Source organism: Macrobrachium rosenbergii, chromosome 1, assembly GCF_040412425.1.
Source record: "Macrobrachium rosenbergii isolate ZJJX-2024 chromosome 1, ASM4041242v1, whole genome shotgun sequence".
Classification (NCBI taxonomy): Eukaryota; Metazoa; Arthropoda; class Malacostraca; order Decapoda; family Palaemonidae; genus Macrobrachium; species Macrobrachium rosenbergii.
Genome location: NC_089741.1, coordinates 41,858,538 through 41,878,719, shown reverse-complemented (window position 1 = coordinate 41,878,719; position 20,182 = coordinate 41,858,538). Strand labels below are relative to the sequence as shown.

The following is a 20,182-nucleotide window of genomic DNA, read 5'->3' as shown; positions in this document are numbered from 1 at the left end:
AACAAAGCAATAATTACAAAGTTTTTACAAAGAAACAAGGCAGTAATTACAAAATTTTTACACAGAGACAAAACAGTAATTACAAAGCTTTTACACAGAAACAAAACGGAAAAAAATATTGAATGAGCATTTGCTCATTGAATGTTTGTTTTACGTTTTGTTTCTGTGTACAAACTTTGTAATTACTTTTTCGTTTCTCTGTGAAAATTCAGTAATTACTATCTTGTTTCTTTGTAAAAACTCTGTAATTTGTAATTACTGTTTTGTTTCAGTGTGAAAGCTCTGTAGCTGTAATTTGTAATTACTGTTTTGTTTCAGTGTGAAAGCTCTGTAGGCACTGTTTAGCACAGCTGAAGAGACCTTGGCTAAGATCGAAAGCCCTCTGCTGTTTTTATGTTCACTCACATAAACCTGATTTCCTACAGTGGCCTTTTTCCTTAATCATTATTAATCATATTAATTTATTGTTATGTATTTTCATGTTTACTTATTATTTTTCTTTTATTTTATTTATTCTTATTATCAATTTTCGTTCTTTAAATCCATTTGTTTTTATCTCGACCAATTAGGAGGGCGGAGTTATGATACGCCCTGCCGAGAAGTATAATCTTTTGTTAATGAATTTCATTATTGAATTTTTTCATTACTGAATTTTTTCATTACTGAATTTTCTGCGTCCGGTGTCAAGACAACGATTGAAGGCATGCATGCAACAGCGACTAAGATAGATGTGGTAACTTTGCAGTAGGTAGATAGTACATTCTAACTATTCTTTGAGTCAAATGGGGATGTGTTTTTAAATAATGGTGTTATTGTTGTTTTACGGGAAGTGGTTCTAACAATAAGTAATTACAGGTTAGTGGAAGTACCTCTCTTTTTTTTTTGCATGCGAGTTAGGTCATTTTCGTTTGTGTAATCAGGTATTTTTCATTGTAGAATACCAGAGATAGGTCAGTACTCTCTCTCTCTCTCTCTCTCTCTCTCTCTCTCTCTCTCTCTCAGTTCAGGATGGCAGAGATAAGTCATTATTAGCTCTCTCTCATTCTCTCTCATCTCACTGCAGGATGGCAGAGATAAATCATTATCAGTTCAGGATCAGTTCAGATGGCAGAGATGTCACACATTAGCACACACTCATGACACACACACACACACACACACACACACACACACACACACACACACACACACACACACACAAAGAGTGCTGTAAAGGCAGACTACCAATTTACATTGTCGGGTTTCTTCCTTTGCATGCAGAGAAGAAGAGTCACTTATAAGAATATAAAGTGTTTTTAAAACTATTTGGTCGCTCTCTAAAAGGATTTTTTCTTGAGAAATTGCTGGTTTTAGATGGTGTCAACAGAGTATGATTTTGGTAGACTTTTAGCGATAAATAATGTTAAATAATGGTAGTAATGTAATTTGCTTCTGAGAAAAATATGTAAGAATGAGTAATATTTTTTTTTCATAAACGTAAACGATACCATATTTTTATAACCATTTCAACCAGTATACGTTATCATTATCATTATAATTATCAGAATCATCAGCTACTTTTTTTTACTAAGTGTTTCTTCCCTGTTCTCATCACATGTTCAGACCACCTCAGTCTTTTAGGCATCAGCATCAACATTCTTCATTCTCAGAGCCGAAGATAGTAGGTAATTCATGTCCCTTTTGCTAAGAAGATGCTTTTCGTCACCCTGGCTCTATTCTTATAATTTTTCCTTGTATGTAAGTATGCCAGGGTATGTATGTATGCATGTGTATGTGTGTGTGCGTATGTACTTCACTGCGCGGTCATTTTCTGCTGTTATTAACAAGAAAGCTGATGTTAATCTCTCTCAGTTTGTGGGATAAAATTTCTTTTAATATGTCTGAGCTAATCTGATTTGAAAGTTTTGTATTTTTATTTAGTTATTGATTGATTTATTTATTTTGTTTCCTTTATATTTTATTTTGTTTTCTTTATATTCGCTACTCATATCTACTTTGTATATTATTTTGTTTGATAGTTTGCATATTACACTTGTAACTTCCTATTTTGTGAAAGACTGCCTTTACAAAAAAAAAAAAAAAGTGAAATTGTGCAAAAAAATTTTTTTCTTCTGTTTCTGTTAAATTCATTGTTAAAATATTTCCAGGTCAGTTTTATTAAGAAAATTTAATTGTTTTAAGTTGAGAAAGTTTCATGAATGGTAGATAGAAATATCCTTAATTTTTTTTTTTTTTTTTTTGAAGAATTCCTCCAGTGTCAGAAATTAAGAACAAATAAAACAGAAAATGCGCCAGTTTCTTCGGCGCACCGAGTTTTCTGTACAGCCGCCACATTGCAGAATCAAGGCCCTGAAAAGTCTTTCGGTGGTCCTGTATAATGCCAGTAAGGAGCCACGGCCTATAAACTTAACCACGGCCCGGTGGTGGCCTATCCACAGTATAGTTGCCAGTAGCACGATTATGGCTAACTTAACTCTTTAATAGACGAGTTAGTGAGGGGCCAGAGGGCTGCAATTTGTATGTTTGATGATTGAGGGTGGATGATCAACATAACACTTGCAGTCTTCAGCCTCCTACTAGTTTTTGAGACTGAGGGCGTGATAGGAAAATGCGGAGAGAAAAAGTGGACAGAATAAAGTGCGGGATAGAAAAGTATGGACAGAAAGTTGAGAGAAAAAGTGCTGATGAATATAGTGACGGACTGATAAAGCTGGCACACAGTTTTTTACAGAAAACTGATATCAAATATCGTACTTTAAACTATGAGAAACAAAACAGGAAGAAAAATATGTGAATGAGAAAAAAGAAATATAAATAGTTTTTTGAAGTTGAGGAAATCAAAGCAAACAAAATTTATTTTCTCATTTTTTATTCTACTGTAGAATAATACAAAAAAAAAAATATATATATATATGGCGTCATTCTGTGTGTTTCAGCAATCAGCATTTTACGAATGAATCGCCCGGAATGTTTTTTCCGTTGTCAAAAAAAAAAAAAAAAATTCTTCAATTTTATCTTTTATTAGGTAGAGAACCTTATAAACTAAAAATCTTCATCTATAGATGCATAGTTTTTTTTTGTGAATATCATACTGATATGGAAGACAAGTTTTTTTTGCGAGTAATATACATTTATTTTTTTACGGAAGCCTGTTTATCGTATTGGCTGTATAGATGACGTCATCCTTCGCGTTATACTTCTTTGTTTGCAAGATAAAACTAAAGATATGGTGCTATATGAGGAAATCTTAGTCCGTGTAAGAAATTGCTCTGAAGATATTGTTTCTTCCTTAAAGATAAAGATATAATTGATGAAAGGCGGAGACTGAAATGCTGGTTAAGTAGACATTCCATGCAATGAGAATTCTCAACTTTTGTTTGACATAGCTTGTGTACTGCTTGAAAGGTCTACTTAGACCAGTATCCTCTCCGGAGAATTCATAATTTACAGGTGGGGGCGGGGACGGTAATCTGAACGATATAATTTAAAAGAAAGACGATAATTTACAGTAAATAAGTAACAAAACAGTTATTGTATTTGGTTAATTATCCGATTACAGCTTTGAGATTCTATCCACTGGTTAAGGCTTCTTGATATGTCACATGGTTATCACTCAGGATTATAATCGGGATCTTTTTATATATATAATAAAAAAAAAGTGTAGCCTTTGTTTGCGGCTTGGTTTCACCCCGCACGGAGGCGACCTCAGTCCACCGAACTCGTCGCGAGCCTTAGTTGACAATGAGGAGGTGGTGCTTGCGGTCCTCAGCGGGCTGGGGAGCGCGCTCGTGAATCTCCTGGGGCGTCATGTCCAGAAGAGGAGCTGGGGTTGGTGGCTGCTGTGGGTGGGGGACGAACTCCGCGTCAGGCTCCACGTTGTGGATGTTTCCAATGCGTCCCTCTGGGTCCATCTTGGGTGGGGGTGGGGGAGGCAGCTTGATGGAGGAAGGAGGTGGGGGAGGTGGTGGGGGGAAGATGGGGATCTGGGGTCCGGCCAGTGGCTCCACCTTGTGAATGACAGCGATGGGCTTTGGTGGGGACATGACGTCCACGGGCATGGGACGGCTGTTGACCTCGATGATCTTGGAAACGATCTTGGCGGGGTCGAGTTCGCCGATTTTGGGTGGACCGTTTGGAGGGAACTGGTTGAAAATGGGTCTCTCAGGGTTGATCACGGTGTGCACTCTTGGGGGTCCAAAGTCAGGGAAACGGGGTTCGAAGTCTGGCAAATTTGGGATGGGCTCTGGTTTGCGCATTTCCATGTGGGTGATTGGACGAGGTTCGTCATTGCGTCTGATTCCTCTCATGACTGGAACGAGTGCAGATGCTGTTATTAAAATGATTTGTATTTTGAAGTCATAACTTCCAATTATTGATGTGAAACAAACCAAAAAGGCAGTATTAGCTGCATAGAAAGTACTTTACTATGTGGATTACATATTGCAGAAGTAAAAAAATTGCATCCGTACCTACTAAATACCAAAGTAAATGGACTTGAGTATTCGTATACAGTAGCTGTACTTACAGACTGGTCCAGAGAGAAGTCGTGCTGGCAGGAGACGAAGACCAGGCAGTGTAACGGGTGAAGGAAGGGCGCGACCTTGGGGTTCAGGGAATGCTTGAAGGATCTTTGGTTCTCTCTGGGGAACTTTGTTAGCTCCACGCTGAAGGGAAGAGATGATAGTCTGAGGTACTTGCTTCTCTGGACGAGTGGCAAAAGCTAGGATTTTGGGCATACGAGGAGATACACGTGGCAGGGGACGGAGTGCCAAGGGCATCATTCGGTGTTGGGGCTCATCATCCATGATGTTTTCAGTAATGATTGGGCCTTGCATCAAAATTTTTGGGGCTACTGGGAGAGGGACATCAGATGGGGATGGGAAAGGTCCTGGGAAAGGGCTGGGAATGTCATTTGGCATGGGTCCATTTAGTGGCATGTGAAGGCTTCTGGAGATCTGATCAGGGTTTGGTCCTGGGAAAGGGCCAGGGAAGGGACCATTTGCAATTGGGAGGGGACCATTTGCAATTGGGAGGGGACCATTTGCAATTGAGAGGGGACCATTTGCAATTGAGAGGGGACCATTTTGGCCAGGGAATGGACCAGCGAATGGGCCTGGCATAGGTCCGTTGAAATGTACTGGACCGTTAATTGGAACTGGCATAGGGAATGGTCCATTGATGGGACCTGGGAATGGCCCTAAATTCTTAGGCTGGTTCATGATGCATGGGAAGGGGTCATTTGGAGAGCAAGGCCTGGGGCCGGATGGGAGAGCGAATGGAGGTGGTCCGGCCACAGTCTTGATCTGGATGGGCTTGACCATGCGAGCCTTTGCCTTGGATGAGAGCATCTTCATGATGGGTGCCAGGAGAGAGAGAGGAGGTCCGAAAGGACGAGGACCAGGAGGCGATACAATGATTTCAGGTCTGTCGTTGCTGCTGTCGTCGTCACTGCAGGTGACGATGATTGCTTGGGTCACAATGCCGCCTCCGATAGGCTGCTGGCGGCGCTCGACTTCGCAGTTGACATCACGACCAGCCTGCAGGAAAAGGAAGGGTCTTATGGGAAAGCTTTTCACATTTGATACTTAAATTTGGTGGATGAAGGAACTTGTTTTGAAATGTTTCTTGCAATACTGAAATTATTTGTTAAGTAGCTTGGTATTGTAAAGTTAAAGCAAAGATGAGACCGGAGTTACCATTTTATCTCCTCAAAAATCGTTGATTCTCTCAGATTCTTGTCACTTACCAAGGAAGGGTTACCAAGGATGAGGTCAATTGGGAGCTTAACTTTCTTCTTCATTTCCTCAATCTCTTTCTGCATCATCTCCTGGATACCCATTTCTTCCTCAATCTTTCTCTCGGCGTCTTCTATTTCAGCAACTTCTTCAACCAGGGCTTCTACCTCCTTGAACAGAAATAGAATTGTTAATATGGGAAACATTGAGCTAGGAGTTTGTGTAGGTATAAAGCCAGGTTTGACAAACGTGTAAGGAAATTTGTAATTTGCAAGGATGTTTTACATGAGTTTTTGAGGGTTGTACTGACTGTCCAAAAGTAGAGAATAGTTAGTGGGCTAAAAGTAATGTCCTTTCACTGAAACCGTCAAAATCTGCAGTTGATTCTTGGAGAGGACAGAAACAAAAACTTCAGACCATCCTCTTAAGATGTGAAACTCACCTCCTCAGGAATGTTGTCAGTCTCTTCCTGGGCATCGGGCACTGCTTCTTCCTGCTGATCCTGCTGGAGGATGTCCTTGGAGAGGACGGGCGCCTCGGTGGTATCAATTCCATTCTCATTCACCTCTTCCACTTTGTTCAGTCCTTCTTCCCCTACCAGCTTCTCGACTTGGGGAAGAACGCTTGCTGAGTGGAGGTGGTCGTGCTTGTGTCCGGTCTGATCAAGAGAAGATGGTCAGATTTGGAATAAAGTTGGCGGGTGTGAAGAAGGCTATCTTAATTCTTTCGAAAAGAGGATATCAGATTAAAAGCAGATTATCTGATGAAACAAGATAGGTCATCAGCTTTCTCAAGGAGGGTATTAGATCTTTCAATCCAAAGAATGGCGTGACAAGAGAATGAATAAGGTTTCTCCCCAAAGAAAGCAGTGCACTATAATCTTAGAAGATAAAAGCTTGTATGGGTCATGGAACACAGAAGCAGCGGAATAATACCAAAGCTTGACTGTAGTGATTAACACTCTAAAGGTAACTGTTGGGCAAACTCTATTGATAATGTTTGTAACTGCCACAAATTCCTTTTAGATTCTTTAGTTCTTTATTTTGTAGCACACACTTTTTAATAGAAGCCTTGAAATCCAAAAGAAAATTAACGAAGGCATTCTTTCTCCACTGGGATTCAAACCTACTCAGGATAGAAGACTAACATTGGGTGAAAGGAACGCTTGTATCATACAGAGTGGCGTAAGAAGAATCTAGTTTAATTTAGGGACAGTTAAAATGGTTTTTTTGTATGATACAATTTCACGATACAAACGCTACGATACACTAAATCGATTAATATTTGTTGTACATTTTCTTGACATTATATATATATATATATATATATATATATATATATATATATATATATATATATATATATATATATATATAAATATAAACTTTATCAGTTACACAATTGTTCTGTGCATTAGTAGAATTACTAAAAGGACCTCATTCAAACTGGATGGTATCAAACGGAGAATTTATTCAGAAAAAGTTACAAGCTTTCTTGGACAAACAGTCCACATTGTACGGATACTTGATAATGTGGACTGTTTGTCCAGGAAGGCTTGTAACTTTTTCTGAATAAATACTCCATTTGATACCATCCAGTTAATAGTAGACTTACGGTGTGGCAGTCACACTGCTTCGCGCTCAGATAGTTGGAAGTCAGGGTGAAGAAGCCGATCATGAAAGCCGCAGCAAGGAGTGTGATGCACACCATGCGGGCCACCTGTACTGTGGTGCTCTTGGCTCTCTTGTAGGCCTGCAAAGAAAAAAAAGATATAACGTTAGATTTGTTAAGTTTTTTTTTATATAAAACATTAGTTATGGTAAGGTTTTTTATATATTTGGTAAAGCTTGTGTTTTTTTTTTTTTGCTAAACATAAGATTTGATTTTTTTATAAAACATTAGTTATGGTAAGTTTTTTTATAAATTTAGTAAAGCTTGTGTTTTTTTTATTAAACATAAGATTTGGTAAGGTTTTATATATAATGGATTTGGTAAAGCTTGTTTAAAAAAACATTTGATTTGGTAAGTTTTTTTTATAAAATTAGATTTGGTGAAGCTTGTTTTTTTAATAAAACAGATTTGGTAAGGTATTAAAAATTTTAAGTTAAACATTTGACTTGGTCATTTTTTTAAAACATCTGGTAAGGCTTTTTCTTTTTATAAAACATTAGCTTTGGTAAGTTTTTTTTTATATAATGTACAATGCACAGTGTTGGTGTAAGATTGGCAGGATTGTTGGTGATGATAAAAATCGTTTTGCCTGTGTAGTGGTACTTGTTTTTTGTTAATTTTAAATAGATTTATCAGGGTTTTTACACAAAACATTAGACAATTTTTTTAAAACATCTGTATGGCTATTTTATTTTTTATATAATATAGCTTTGGTATATATTTTATATATATATATAATATAATAGTGTTGGTGTAAGATAAATGCATGCATTGTTATATGATGATATATAATATATTTTATATATATGTGTATATATACATATATATAATGTATGCATATTTATCTATACACACACACACACAAACCGCCCATCGCCTTGAATTTCAGGAAACAACCTACTGCTCAAATTACATGTTTCTCAGAAGCAGAATGAAAGTATAAAGGAGTTAGCAGCCGATGCGGAACAATTATAATCCTGGGCGTTTTGCGTGAAATCGACACTTCATTACGCTTCTCCCGCGCGCATATATATACCTGTCCGCATCGTGCCTGCATTAAACTATATATATTCCTCTCTATCTCTCTCTCTCTCTCTCTCTTGAGAAGTTCACAGATAATATCTATACATCTGCAGTTATTATATATCTCTCTCTCTCTCTCTCTCTCTCTCTATATCTCTCTCTCTCTCTCTATATATCTCTCTCTCTGTATAGATATATGCATATATATATATATATATATATATATATATATATATATATATATATATATATATATATATATATATATATATATATATATATATATATATATATATATATATATATATATATATATATTTATATATACATATATATATATATATATATATATATATATATATATGTTGCTGACAGTACATGTATGTATGTTTATATGCATGTACTCATTTGTATGCGCTAGGGTCATACACCAAAGACACCTCGGATTCCCCAAAAGGAGACGAGTAATTTACAACCAAATTCCGCCCTCCCCCCAACCCACCCAATACCCTTCAGAATTTGAGGAAATTGCGTAAACTTGTGTCCAGTCATTTAATGGCAGTCTGTCCATTTTTTTTTTATCCCATCTTTATCTGTCAAGGTAAAATCCATGGGAAGTTCCCAAAGACAGACGGACGGACGGACAAGCAAACTCGTTGCCATTATGGGAGGTTTTGCGGACATTAAGTATTTTTTTAAAGGACATAAAGGACTCTTAAGGACTCCTGAGCGAGTCCTTGAACCGCCGAGCCCTTTTCGTTCTTTTAAAAGGATCTCCCAAGGTCGAGTTCGTCCCGTGTTGTATGATAAGAAGTCCCGGCAATTTTTTTGTTTTCTTTTATTTTACTTAGATATTTTTTAAATTCATTTATATTGTTTTTGTTATTATCATATAATTTGTATTTACTTTCAGGGATTTTTAGCGATGGACGTTAAAGATACCATAATTATTTTGTTCCCTATTTTGTAGACAGTTGTGGACCCTCATTATTGTATGTATTGATTTTTTGCATCATTATTATGGAATGTTTTCTCATTTTGTCCTTCTCTTTTATGTATTTGTTTTGCATCATATTCATCGTATGTTTTCTTATTTTTCTCTTTTGTTGTCGTGCTACGTCTTGAATAAAAATAGTCAAAATGGCGCCATTGTTTCGACGTATAATCTTCGACTGAGGAAGCTGATTTCTGTTGCCTTTTCCCAAAACAATTATCACTCGTAGTTATCTCATTGCTGTTCGTTCTTAGTTCGTGATAATAATTATATCAGATAAAGTTGACATTTCCTTGAAATACGTTTTTCCCCTAATCTGATTCCCTCGCCAATTGCTACGCAGCGTTAAATTTAGCCCTCCTCTCTCTCTCTCTCTCTCTCTCTCTCTCTCTCTCTCTCTCTCTCTCTCTCTCTCTCTCTTATCTTCTCACGTGGTGCTTTGAGATCACTCGAGGAGAAAAATTATTGGTGTAGATCATACTCCGTGATTTTGGAACCTAATATTCGGCGAGTTGTGTCACTCTGACCTTGAGAGAGAGAGAGCGGGAGGGAGGTGTTTGGGAATATATAAGTTCAGTATGTAACCATACGACATGAAAATGAGAGAGAGAATGTTTTGGAAAATATAAATACAGTATGTAATTAAATGACATGAAAAATGAGAGAGAGAGAGAATACGTAATCTTCAGACTGGAAAACTAGCGCATGTGTGTGTGTGAGCGAGAGAGGGAGAAAGAGAGAAAGATGCGATACGTATTCTTCAGACTAAATAACTATTGTGTGTGTATGAGAGAGAGACAGAGAGAGAGAGAGAGAACATATCTACCATATAATCTCCTGACGGGGGAAACCCCTGGTAAAACTTGGAACGAAACGAAAACCGCCTTTGATTACACAGTACGAATTAATGACTGTAGTGCCGTTTCCTGAAACAGATTTCGTGGGGAGGACGCGAGGAACTTTAAGTCGTGTTGTTTATGTAATGTTTCTTGTGCGTGTACTATAGTTTTGTATGTATACATATATGTATATACTTATGTATATATATTTACATATATATATATTTCCATTTTTCTCTGCAACTCTTTAAATTAAATTAAAAAGTCTACATGTTTTTCAACATTTCATCCCCCCCCCCGCCAAATTTCATGATTATAGAACATTTTAGCCTATATTCTGTGTAAATACACATACTGCTTATGTAACTATGTATGTATGCATGTATGTATGTAAATGAAATCCAAGCTTCTCTTACCGTATGTACGCACATACTGTATATTCATATTAAGCATCATGTAACTCGTTTAACTTCCCGCTCTCCTTTTTGAAAACTTTCCTAAAATAGAAAACGTAGCCTAGAAATTGAGGGAGAGCACAAAGCCGGGCTTTCCATTCGGAATAATACTCTTATATATATACATATATATGTGTGTGTATGCATTTACTGTTTCCTGGCAACTGCAACGGAGTGGCCTTTCTTGCGGCTTATCAGAGGAGAACCTCTGACCTTTCCGGACTTCAAATGTCGTTAGCAGACTGATCAAGGATGCTCGCAAGGCCAGTGGTTTCGAGACATACTGTATGTACAGTATATATGCTGCTGGTAACTTTTTACCAGATACATATGTCATTGTAATAACCACAGTATATTTATACTTTTGAGAGAGAGAGAGAGAGAGAGTCTAAAACGGTCAGTCCCATCAGATAGTGCTATCTCAAAAGATTGAAGGACGAACATTAAGGTAAAACGGAATGGTCGTGAACATTATGCCCTTTTAATTAATTTATTAGACACCTGACTTTTATTAAAACGCATATCTTCTCGTGGAAGACGTCTGGAATAGGCAGTTACGTTTTTAAAAAATGTTGGCATGGACAATTATGATGTGATATGACGTAGAGATAACCTTTCATGTTAGTTCAGATAGGGAGTCTGCCTGCTTCGTAGTTCAGCTCTTGGCCGATAGATGGCGGGAGGCTGCAGAATTGTTAATTTTGAACACGCTGACTCTAGGTAATTTGGGATTTTTTCTTGAAATTGTCGATTAATCGGATTGCATGACGCTTGTTTCATGATAATATATGTAGTATTTGTTTAATTAGGGTGAAGGATTATGTTTTTCTGTATATTTGAACGAGACGAATTAGAGAAAACGGGTGGAAAAGAAGAATAATTCTTAGGAGAAGCTATCAAAGTAATTTCGGTTTGCTTTCTAAGAATCGTTTATGAATCTGATTGTATGAAGGGATTTTATGATTATTTATGTAGTATTTGTTTTATTATGGTCAGGGAATATGTTTTTTCTGGATATTTGAACGAGACGAATTAGAGAAAATGTGTAGAAAAGAACAATAAGACTTAAGAGAAACCGTGTCACTAGTCGCATTGGGTTTCAAATTCAGACCGTATTGCCATTTATTATCAACGAAATATGACATCAACTGGATCAACGATTATTCTTTTTAATATCTGCCAAGTGAAGCACGCATAACATTACGTGCTTATATATCCTTCGCAACGCAGTGTTGTACTTTTTCATTTTTTTTTTCTATTTTTATTCTTGCCATTGTGAATGGGGACCGTTACAAACCAAGGATTTTAGGAGTTGTGGCATGACTGGTGGAGTTTTCCTCTCGAGGTTAGGTCTCTCTCTCTCTCTCTCTCTCTCTCTCTCTCTCTCTCTCTCTCTCTCTCTCTCTCTCTCTCTCTCGCTGTCGTTCCCAGAGTCTTATCCAAACAATGGATCATCTTACTTAGGGAGATACACGCGTATTTGCTTCCTTTTTCGACTGTCAAGGTCTTTGTGATACAAGTTGGGAATGAAGTGAGTCCGGATATTACTTGAGTCTCTCTCTCTCTCTCTCTCTCTCTCTCTCTCTCTCTCTCTCTCTCTCTCTCTCTCTCTCTCTCTCTCTCTCTCTCTCTCTATATATATATATATATATATATATATATTTATTTATTTATTTTGTGTGTATGTATGTATATATGGATGGATGGATATATGTATGTTTGTACATGCACTACAGAACCTTTTTATCATTTTGTCCTTCGCTTCTTTCTATAAATATAAAGTTGCACTAGAAAAACACGCAGAATATTGTCTCTTATTTTTTGTATTTAGTTTCTTATCACTCTGTCCTTCAATTGTATTTTTAAATATCGCGTTGTATTTAAAAAAGGCACTAAAATAACCTTGAAAAATATATTAACTTTTTATTAATTTATTTTTTCATTTTCCGTTTATTTTTGCTTGAAAGATATTTTAAAGAAAATAAAACGATGAATCGTGATATTAAGTTTTTCAATTTCCGTTTGATTTTACTTAAAATTTGTTATTCTGTGAAAAGATAAGACAATTAATCGTTAAATTTTATTTCCTAGAAATTAGAAATGAACTTTTGATATTTCTGATTATACATAAACCAAAAATGACTTCAGAATCATGCAAGTTGCTTCACCGTGCAATGCAAAATAAGTACCGTCATGCAATGCATGAAAGTTCGTTAGATCACCTTCCAATTCATCAGTGCAACAATGCAATCAATTCATTGCATCTCTCGATAATTAACCATTTAAGCAATGCTATGACGTTGACGAACGGAGGGGCGGGCATGCAGACTCACGCACGCAATGATCTCGTTGCAAAACGCATTGCGCGCAGGCTCGCGTTTGCGCTGGAAGAGGAGGAAATAACGCGCGCAAGCTCGCCGGTATATCTCCACACGTGGCAGATTTGGTTCGGGCGAAAAATTGCCTGACAGGTGACAAATCACCAGGGTTGATTTGGTACTTTTGTTTGTCTCATATTTATTTATTTATTTATTTATTTATTTTGCACGGTCAGCATTTGTCATTTGGTAGAGGACACACTAGCTAGCTGTCAGCTTTTGCCTGTCGGCGTCAGCATCTGCCCTTACCCATCAGAATAAGATCGTCAGCGTTAAGTATTAGCAAAGGACAAAATATAAAATCAACAATAATTCACCACTAAATATTATTGTGGACCCGATATACAAAGGACCAAACGTCAGCATTGCCATGTAACGTCAGCATCAGCACCTTGTGAATGGACGTCAGCATTGCCACATATGTCGGCGTCAGCAACCTGCGTTTCAATTAGTGCTCAGCCGAGCACCTAGCGTCAGCATTGTCACATGGCGTGTGGAAGCCGTCAGTTGTCAGCGTTGCCGCTCAGCAGAACTCCAAGGTGTCAGCATTACAGCAGATGTCAGCCAAGGGAGTTAGACTTTCCTTCAGCATAACTGATCAGGGAACGCAACACCCAGGTGTCAGTATTACTTATCAAGGTCCCAATAGAAGCATTATGTCTCAGCACAGTGCCCAGCGTCTGCAGTACCGTTCAGCAGTCAGCTGTCAGGTGTCAGCTGTCAGATCTGACCGCAAAGACGAACTCTAGATTTCAAGAATAGACAGTTTGCTGTAAGAAAGCTTCTTAAAAGAAATCATTGACTACTTCCTGAAAAGACCTTGAAGCCAACATCAAGGATATTGAATTTCCCTTTAAATATACGCGACCAATTTATCCGCGGGACCGACTGATTAGCGTGGATTTCGAAGCATATCCCCGGAAAGTAATAGAGCGAGATAGACTACTGATTCAGTTCGCTACCGACTCGGTAAAGTGGAAGTTACTTGCTTGGCTGAATTAAAAAAAAAAAGTCTGAGAACGGTACTCGAAGTGAAGAACAAGTGAGACGTGAAATAGTAGGGCAGACCCCCCTGTTTTTTTTTTATTGCTTAAGGAGTTTTCATTTGCGTTGTCGTACTGTTATTGTGTGTGTGTGTGTGTGTGTGTGTGTGTGTGTAATCGTTGACTCTTTGGTGAAAAAGACTTTGAAAAGGAAATGTATTGGTATGGCTGTCATATATATGATTACTCTGAGAAGTTTATTGCCAACGATATGCATGGATTCATGCACATATGTATATTATACAGTATATACCCATATATATATAAATGTGTCCATATAATATATGTATATATATATATATATATATATATATATATATATATATATATATATATATATATATATATATATATATATATACATAGATACATACAGAGAGAGAGAGAGAGAGAGAGAGAGAGAGAGAGAGAGAGACAAACACAAACTTCCACAATAAACAACAACCGCCTTAACAGTTAAAACAGAAGCCAGCATGATTAAAAACAAGAGAATGACGTCACCCCAGGGGTGTTCCAGGGATCAAGGACACTCCCCCCCCCCCCTCCCTCCCCTCCCCCCCCCTCCCTCCCCTCCTCCTCCCCCCTCCTCCGACGATAACGATTAGTGATTCAAGGATTTTGGGGGGGGGGACCGTAAGACAGTGCTTTTTATTTCAAAAGGCTTAGATGTCCTTCATCTTTCCATCTTCTCTCTCTTAGAGGATAGTAATGAAGGAGACACTGAGTCGGGGATATATTGTTTTGGTAAGACAATGGGTTGGTGTCTTGAGGGGCCGAATTTGGGAGATACAATAGAATATGTGGATGGTATTTTAAATGGATGAGGAAGGATAAGATTAATTTAGAAAGCGATTTTATTGTGGGAGGAAAGGTGTCAGGTGATATAATACAGATAATTAAAGGAATGTGGAGATAAATTAAGATTGTTGTTACGTCAGAGTTTTTGTATTTTTGCTTCTGTGAGTTAGTATTAATTTACAGTAACAGTTTTCTTTAGTAAACATCATATTTCATCTTATTTGTCAACTGTTTTTGATAGAAGTATTTAATTCGCATCATTATGTCATTATACTATTGTGTTGGTATCTCTCTCTCTCTCTCTCTCTCTCTCTCTCTCTCTCTCTCTCTCTCTCTCTCTCTCTCTCTCTCTCTCTCTCTCTCTCTTGACACACACACACACACACACACACACACATACAGTATACATGCATACATATACACACATAATATATATATGTTTATATATATTATATATCATAATTCAGTCTTTTACGGTTCCCTGCCACTTGTGAGAACAAAAAATTATAGGGAGAATGAGAAGACCTTGATTGTTTCTCCTCTACACGTCACTCAGGGAACTAGAAAAAGTGATTAACCTCGAATCAGACGAGAGAGAGAGAGAGAGAGAGAGAGAGAGAGAGAGAGAGAGAGAGAGAGAGAGAGAGAGAGAGAGAGAGAAAACGTATTAACTCTTCCTCTATGTGATCTAACTTCGTCTTGCGAAAATTCAGGATAATCCGTATATATATATATATATATATATATATATATATATATATATATATATATATATATATATATATATATATATATATATATATATATATCTTTAATGTCGATGATGCTTTAATATTTCGATGACTGCTTCTGAATGGGCTTTTCTTTTTATGCGTCGATGACCTTGGATTTTGCAACACTAACCTAATTTCAAATTAATTTTTTTAATGTATCGAAACCTTTGTTCAAATGCATTTAAAATTCATTGTATTTAGCGTTGTTAAATACAATTCTTTGTCATTCTGAGTATGGTATATCCTGAATCAGCGAACCTATCTCTTTCAAATGGTGGATTTGGCATAGTTTGAGAAGAGGAGTCCTTTCTCTTAGCGACGACACCCGTCTCGGTGTCTTCTTCATCGCGAAATAATAATAATAATAATAATAATAATAATAATAATAATAATAATAATGAGACTTAACAGGAACTGTAAACAAGGCCTATTCTTTTACAGTACTGTATATCTCCCCGTTAGTATTATCTAACATCTGTATATCCTTCCTCAGTATGGAAATATGTTAGTATATCATCTGTTACTGTATCCTCCTTTAATGTGTCCCATGTCTCCGTACCCTTCATCACTGTATCCTCTCACTATATTCTCCCATAGTGTGTGCGAGTCTCCGGCCGGCTAATGAATAATTAGAGGAATTTATATCTGGTGATAGAAATTCATTTCTCTGTCACTATATCCTCTGCCACTAAATCTCCCCTTAGTATATCCTCTGTCACTATATCCTCCCTCAGTATATCCTCTGCTACTATATCTTCCCTTAGTATATCCTCTGTCACTATATCCCTCAATATATCCTCTGCTACTATATCTCCCCGTAGTATATCCTCTGTCACTATATCCTCCCTCAGTATATCCTCTGCTACTGTATCTTCCCGCAGTATATCATCTATGACTATATCCTCCGCTAGTACACGTCAGGATATCCGATAATCGACGCGTTACGAATTTCTTAATCCTATTCCCGCGTTCAAGGACGCCCCCGCCGCGGAGTGAGATATGTGAAATCCCGATGGCATTTGCTATGCAATCAGGACTCCATTACGATATCAGGATATCCTGCTACGCAGATTGTTCAAAAAAAAAAAAGGATATAAAAAAAGATAAAGACTTGTTCCTGTGTTTTTCTTTGTTGCGAGTACTGTCCTAAGATTTCTCTTAAATATATTCTTGAATATGTATAAGTAATGTAGTCTAGGTTTCTTATATCAGGTAGTTGTGAACGAAATCTCTTAAAACACTTAGATTTGAATTGTGATTTTTGCTCTAATTATTATTATTATTATTATTATTATTATTATTATTATTATTATTATTATTATTATTATTATTATTATTATTAATATTTAACCGTTGCCTTCAAAGTCAGTTTTATATGTTATTCGTTACGTTTCTAATAAAAAAAGTCTCTTGGTGTTGTCTGGAAGTTTGAGTCTGAGAGAGAGAGAGAGAGAGAGAGAGAGAGAGAGAGAGAGAGAGAGAGAGAGAGAGAGAGAGAAAACAAATATCCTTCAAGAGCAAATCTTGACATCACTGTTGTCTTCATACAGAGATGCAGCTGCAACAATGAAAAAGCAATAATTCACTATTCACTATAATTATGTACCTCAAAGGGGTAGAGAGAGAGAGAGAGAGAGACTTAAAAAGGTGAAAATTTACTCCGCCATTATCTCCGGGAAGCTTGGTGGAAGCCTTGAGCTCCCACCCCTTTCAAACCAGCCCCTACCCCTCCCCCCTTTAAAAAAACTTGCGCTCCGTGAATTTTCCAAGGAAAAAAAACTGCCTTTGCTTAACGTCAAGTCATCTGATTTGTTCTTGTGCAAGTTTTTATTCTGGTTAAATGTTGTTCCTCCTGGAAACTTTCTTCTCAAACTGTCATCATCTGACTTACTCACTGCTCTTCTCTCTCTCTCTCTCTCTCTCTCTCTCTCTCTCTCTCTCTCTCTCTCTCTCTCTCTCTATATATATATATATATATATATATATATATATATATATATATATCATATAAACTTCCATCCACACCCACACGGTATTAAAATACACATTTTCTGTACGCGTATACCTCGTGAATATTTACGTACATACACTTGGGAGTGAAAGCTGATAGCGCAGTGCAACGCTTGCTTGTTTTTCCGTCATTAAATCCGAATAGTTCTTTTTATACTTTGTACTTAAGCGAATTCTTGGCATATTGTTCATTACAGATCTCTCTCTCTCTCTCTCTCTCTCTCTCTCTCTCTCTCTCAGTGTGTGTGTGTGTGTGTGTGTGTGTGAGTGACACAGAAACCCTGTTTAACACATCACGAATCCAAAGGTGCAGCAAAATCACATCGTCACAAACAGGTAGCACCGCCACCAGTAGTATTTCGTCATGAAACAAGTCGACGAGTTAGGAAGGAAATAAGCTTACAAAAGACACGGCTGTATTATGAACTCTGAGGCTCGCACATAACACAATATAAACCGCAGCCATGACATACAGAGCCCCAGGGCTCTTGTCGACCTCCGCGAAAGTGAAAGTGGTGGCTATCGTACGTGCAGGGTTTGTTTTGATCGTCGGTCTAGGCTCTGTAACGAAGTATCGTACTAGCTTGGAGATGTTTTCCTACAAGGTAATGGTTTTGTTTTCGGCTAAATTATATTGTTGGGTTATTTTACTAGTATATTTAAAAATGGAAACGCTTTTTAATCGTTTAAGGCCATTTCCCTATTCCTGTAGGCCTATGAAAACATCAGGTTGCGAAGGCTGTCTAGTTGGGAATCGCACTCTAGGCCTAGGCCTAAGCTTCTAGCCCTGTTGCGCAAGATACTTTTACCGAAGGTTGTGTAACATAGTCGTACTCAATTCCCATGAAATAAACTGTTTCCTCAAATCAGAGAGAAAGAAAACATTTTGTGTGAGCGCTGTATGATTTATTTTTTCATAAAAGATTATCACTTGAACTTCCTCGTCTTTTGAATGAAAGTTCGTGTTCATCAGCGGTTTCATAAGATGGGAGACACTTGCATTTAGCGTTCAGGTGGTTGATTTAGTAACGATTTACCGCAACGTGTCGCCACTAATGAAGAACGGCTCTGTTTTCCCCCCTCTTGATACTTCCCTTCGATCTCTCTCTCTCTCTCTCTCTCTCTCTCTCAGCTTGGAATTATGTACCCATACGTACTGACCACGAAGTAGACGTAATGACCAATTAAGAATCTCTCTCTCTCTCTCTCTCTCTCTCTCTCTCTCTCTCTCTCTCTCTCAGCGTGGATAGGTTGTATTTCCATATTAGCGCATCGACTGCGTCGTGGAGACACTTTTATGCAAGACCTATGTATGTCGTGTTTTTCCTTTTGGTTGCTTGTATATTACTTCTGCATTTGTTTCTAGTTACCGGTCTCTAATTTTTTTAAACAAGATAATAGCATGAGATTAAACTTGGTTTAAATCATGTCTGTCAATAAACATGATTGGTTTACTTATAAGTTAATGTAATTCCTTTCGAATTCCATTTGATAATCCAAGTTACCTTTCTGTAAAAGAAACCAAAGGTAACAGAGCGTCTAATGGCATTCAGCCAAGAACAATCACTTCGAAAATAAAAGAAACGAAACTAAGGGGCGTGTAATCGTGAATGTATTTGCAAAGGTAACAGTCCCACAAAATTTCGTTCACTTCCAGATCAGATCGTTCGTTCGTAACTTTTAAATTTGACTTGGCAACAGTGTGACTAGACTCTGAGCCAGTGCGCAGAGCAACAATATCACAAAGAACTTTTAAGGACAGAGTAAATTTTGGGAGTTGCTTGGGATATTTTGTAGGTGGAGATTGGGGTTACATGATAGTGGGGGTCGGGTGAGGGGCGATGCATGTAAGAGGAGTTCCCTAGGCCAGTCATTACCCCCTCCCCCGTCTATAAAGACAATGGAGCTTTACGTAACGGATAGGAAGTGAATGTTCAATTTTATGAAGATTTTTGTAAGAGTGGAAAAGTCAGTTTTCTTGAGATAGAGAGTTAAATAGATAAATGGCTAGATTAGATAGATAAATAATTCCTCTTCGATGTAATTTTCCTTGACATTAATTAAATTTATTACAGCGGGGAATTATCCCGTCCTTCAAGACAAAACTTTCAAACAAATAACGAATGGATTGTAATTACACAAACCATATGCTTATCTCTGACAGTCTAATGTCCCCAAGGAAATATTGGATTGTTGTGGCTTTGTCATTGCTTTGATAGCCCAAAAAGATTGGCTCTGTTCACGTTGAATACGACAACTTTTGCGAGATTTGCATGATGGTGAAAGCGGGAGAATACATACAAGAAATGTCTTTTGAAAATGACTGTATGAAAAGATGCTTGTGATAACCAACGTTTATACCTCCCTTGTTGTTTGTACGGGGTTTGTGTATCGACCCTTATCTTTATCTATTTGTTTGTTCACAAGTTAACTAAAAAGGTTATATGTTAGTGAAGTGAAATT

The 20,182-nt window shown here is 37.4% G+C and overlaps 2 protein-coding genes across 2 annotated transcripts in view; one reads left to right on the top strand and one right to left on the bottom strand.

The window, feature by feature from the left end:
• GPHR (golgi pH regulator) overlaps window positions 1-20,182 on the top strand; it is a 139,981-nt gene that overhangs the window by 13,822 nt on the left and 105,977 nt on the right. The window lies entirely within an intron of this gene.
• LOC136825571 (formin-2-like) overlaps window positions 2,853-20,182 on the bottom strand; it is a 49,900-nt gene continuing 32,570 nt past the window's right edge. The window contains exons 2-6 of the mRNA XM_067082188.1: window positions 7,350-7,487; window positions 6,178-6,393; window positions 5,747-5,905; window positions 4,526-5,537; window positions 2,853-4,309 (exon numbers count right to left, since the gene is read on the bottom strand). Of these exons, the coding sequence (XP_066938289.1) occupies window positions 3,732-4,309; window positions 4,526-5,537; window positions 5,747-5,905; window positions 6,178-6,393; window positions 7,350-7,487 (2,103 nt within the window). The 3' untranslated portion in view covers window positions 2,853-3,731. The remainder of the gene's footprint in view (window positions 4,310-4,525; window positions 5,538-5,746; window positions 5,906-6,177; window positions 6,394-7,349; window positions 7,488-20,182) is intronic.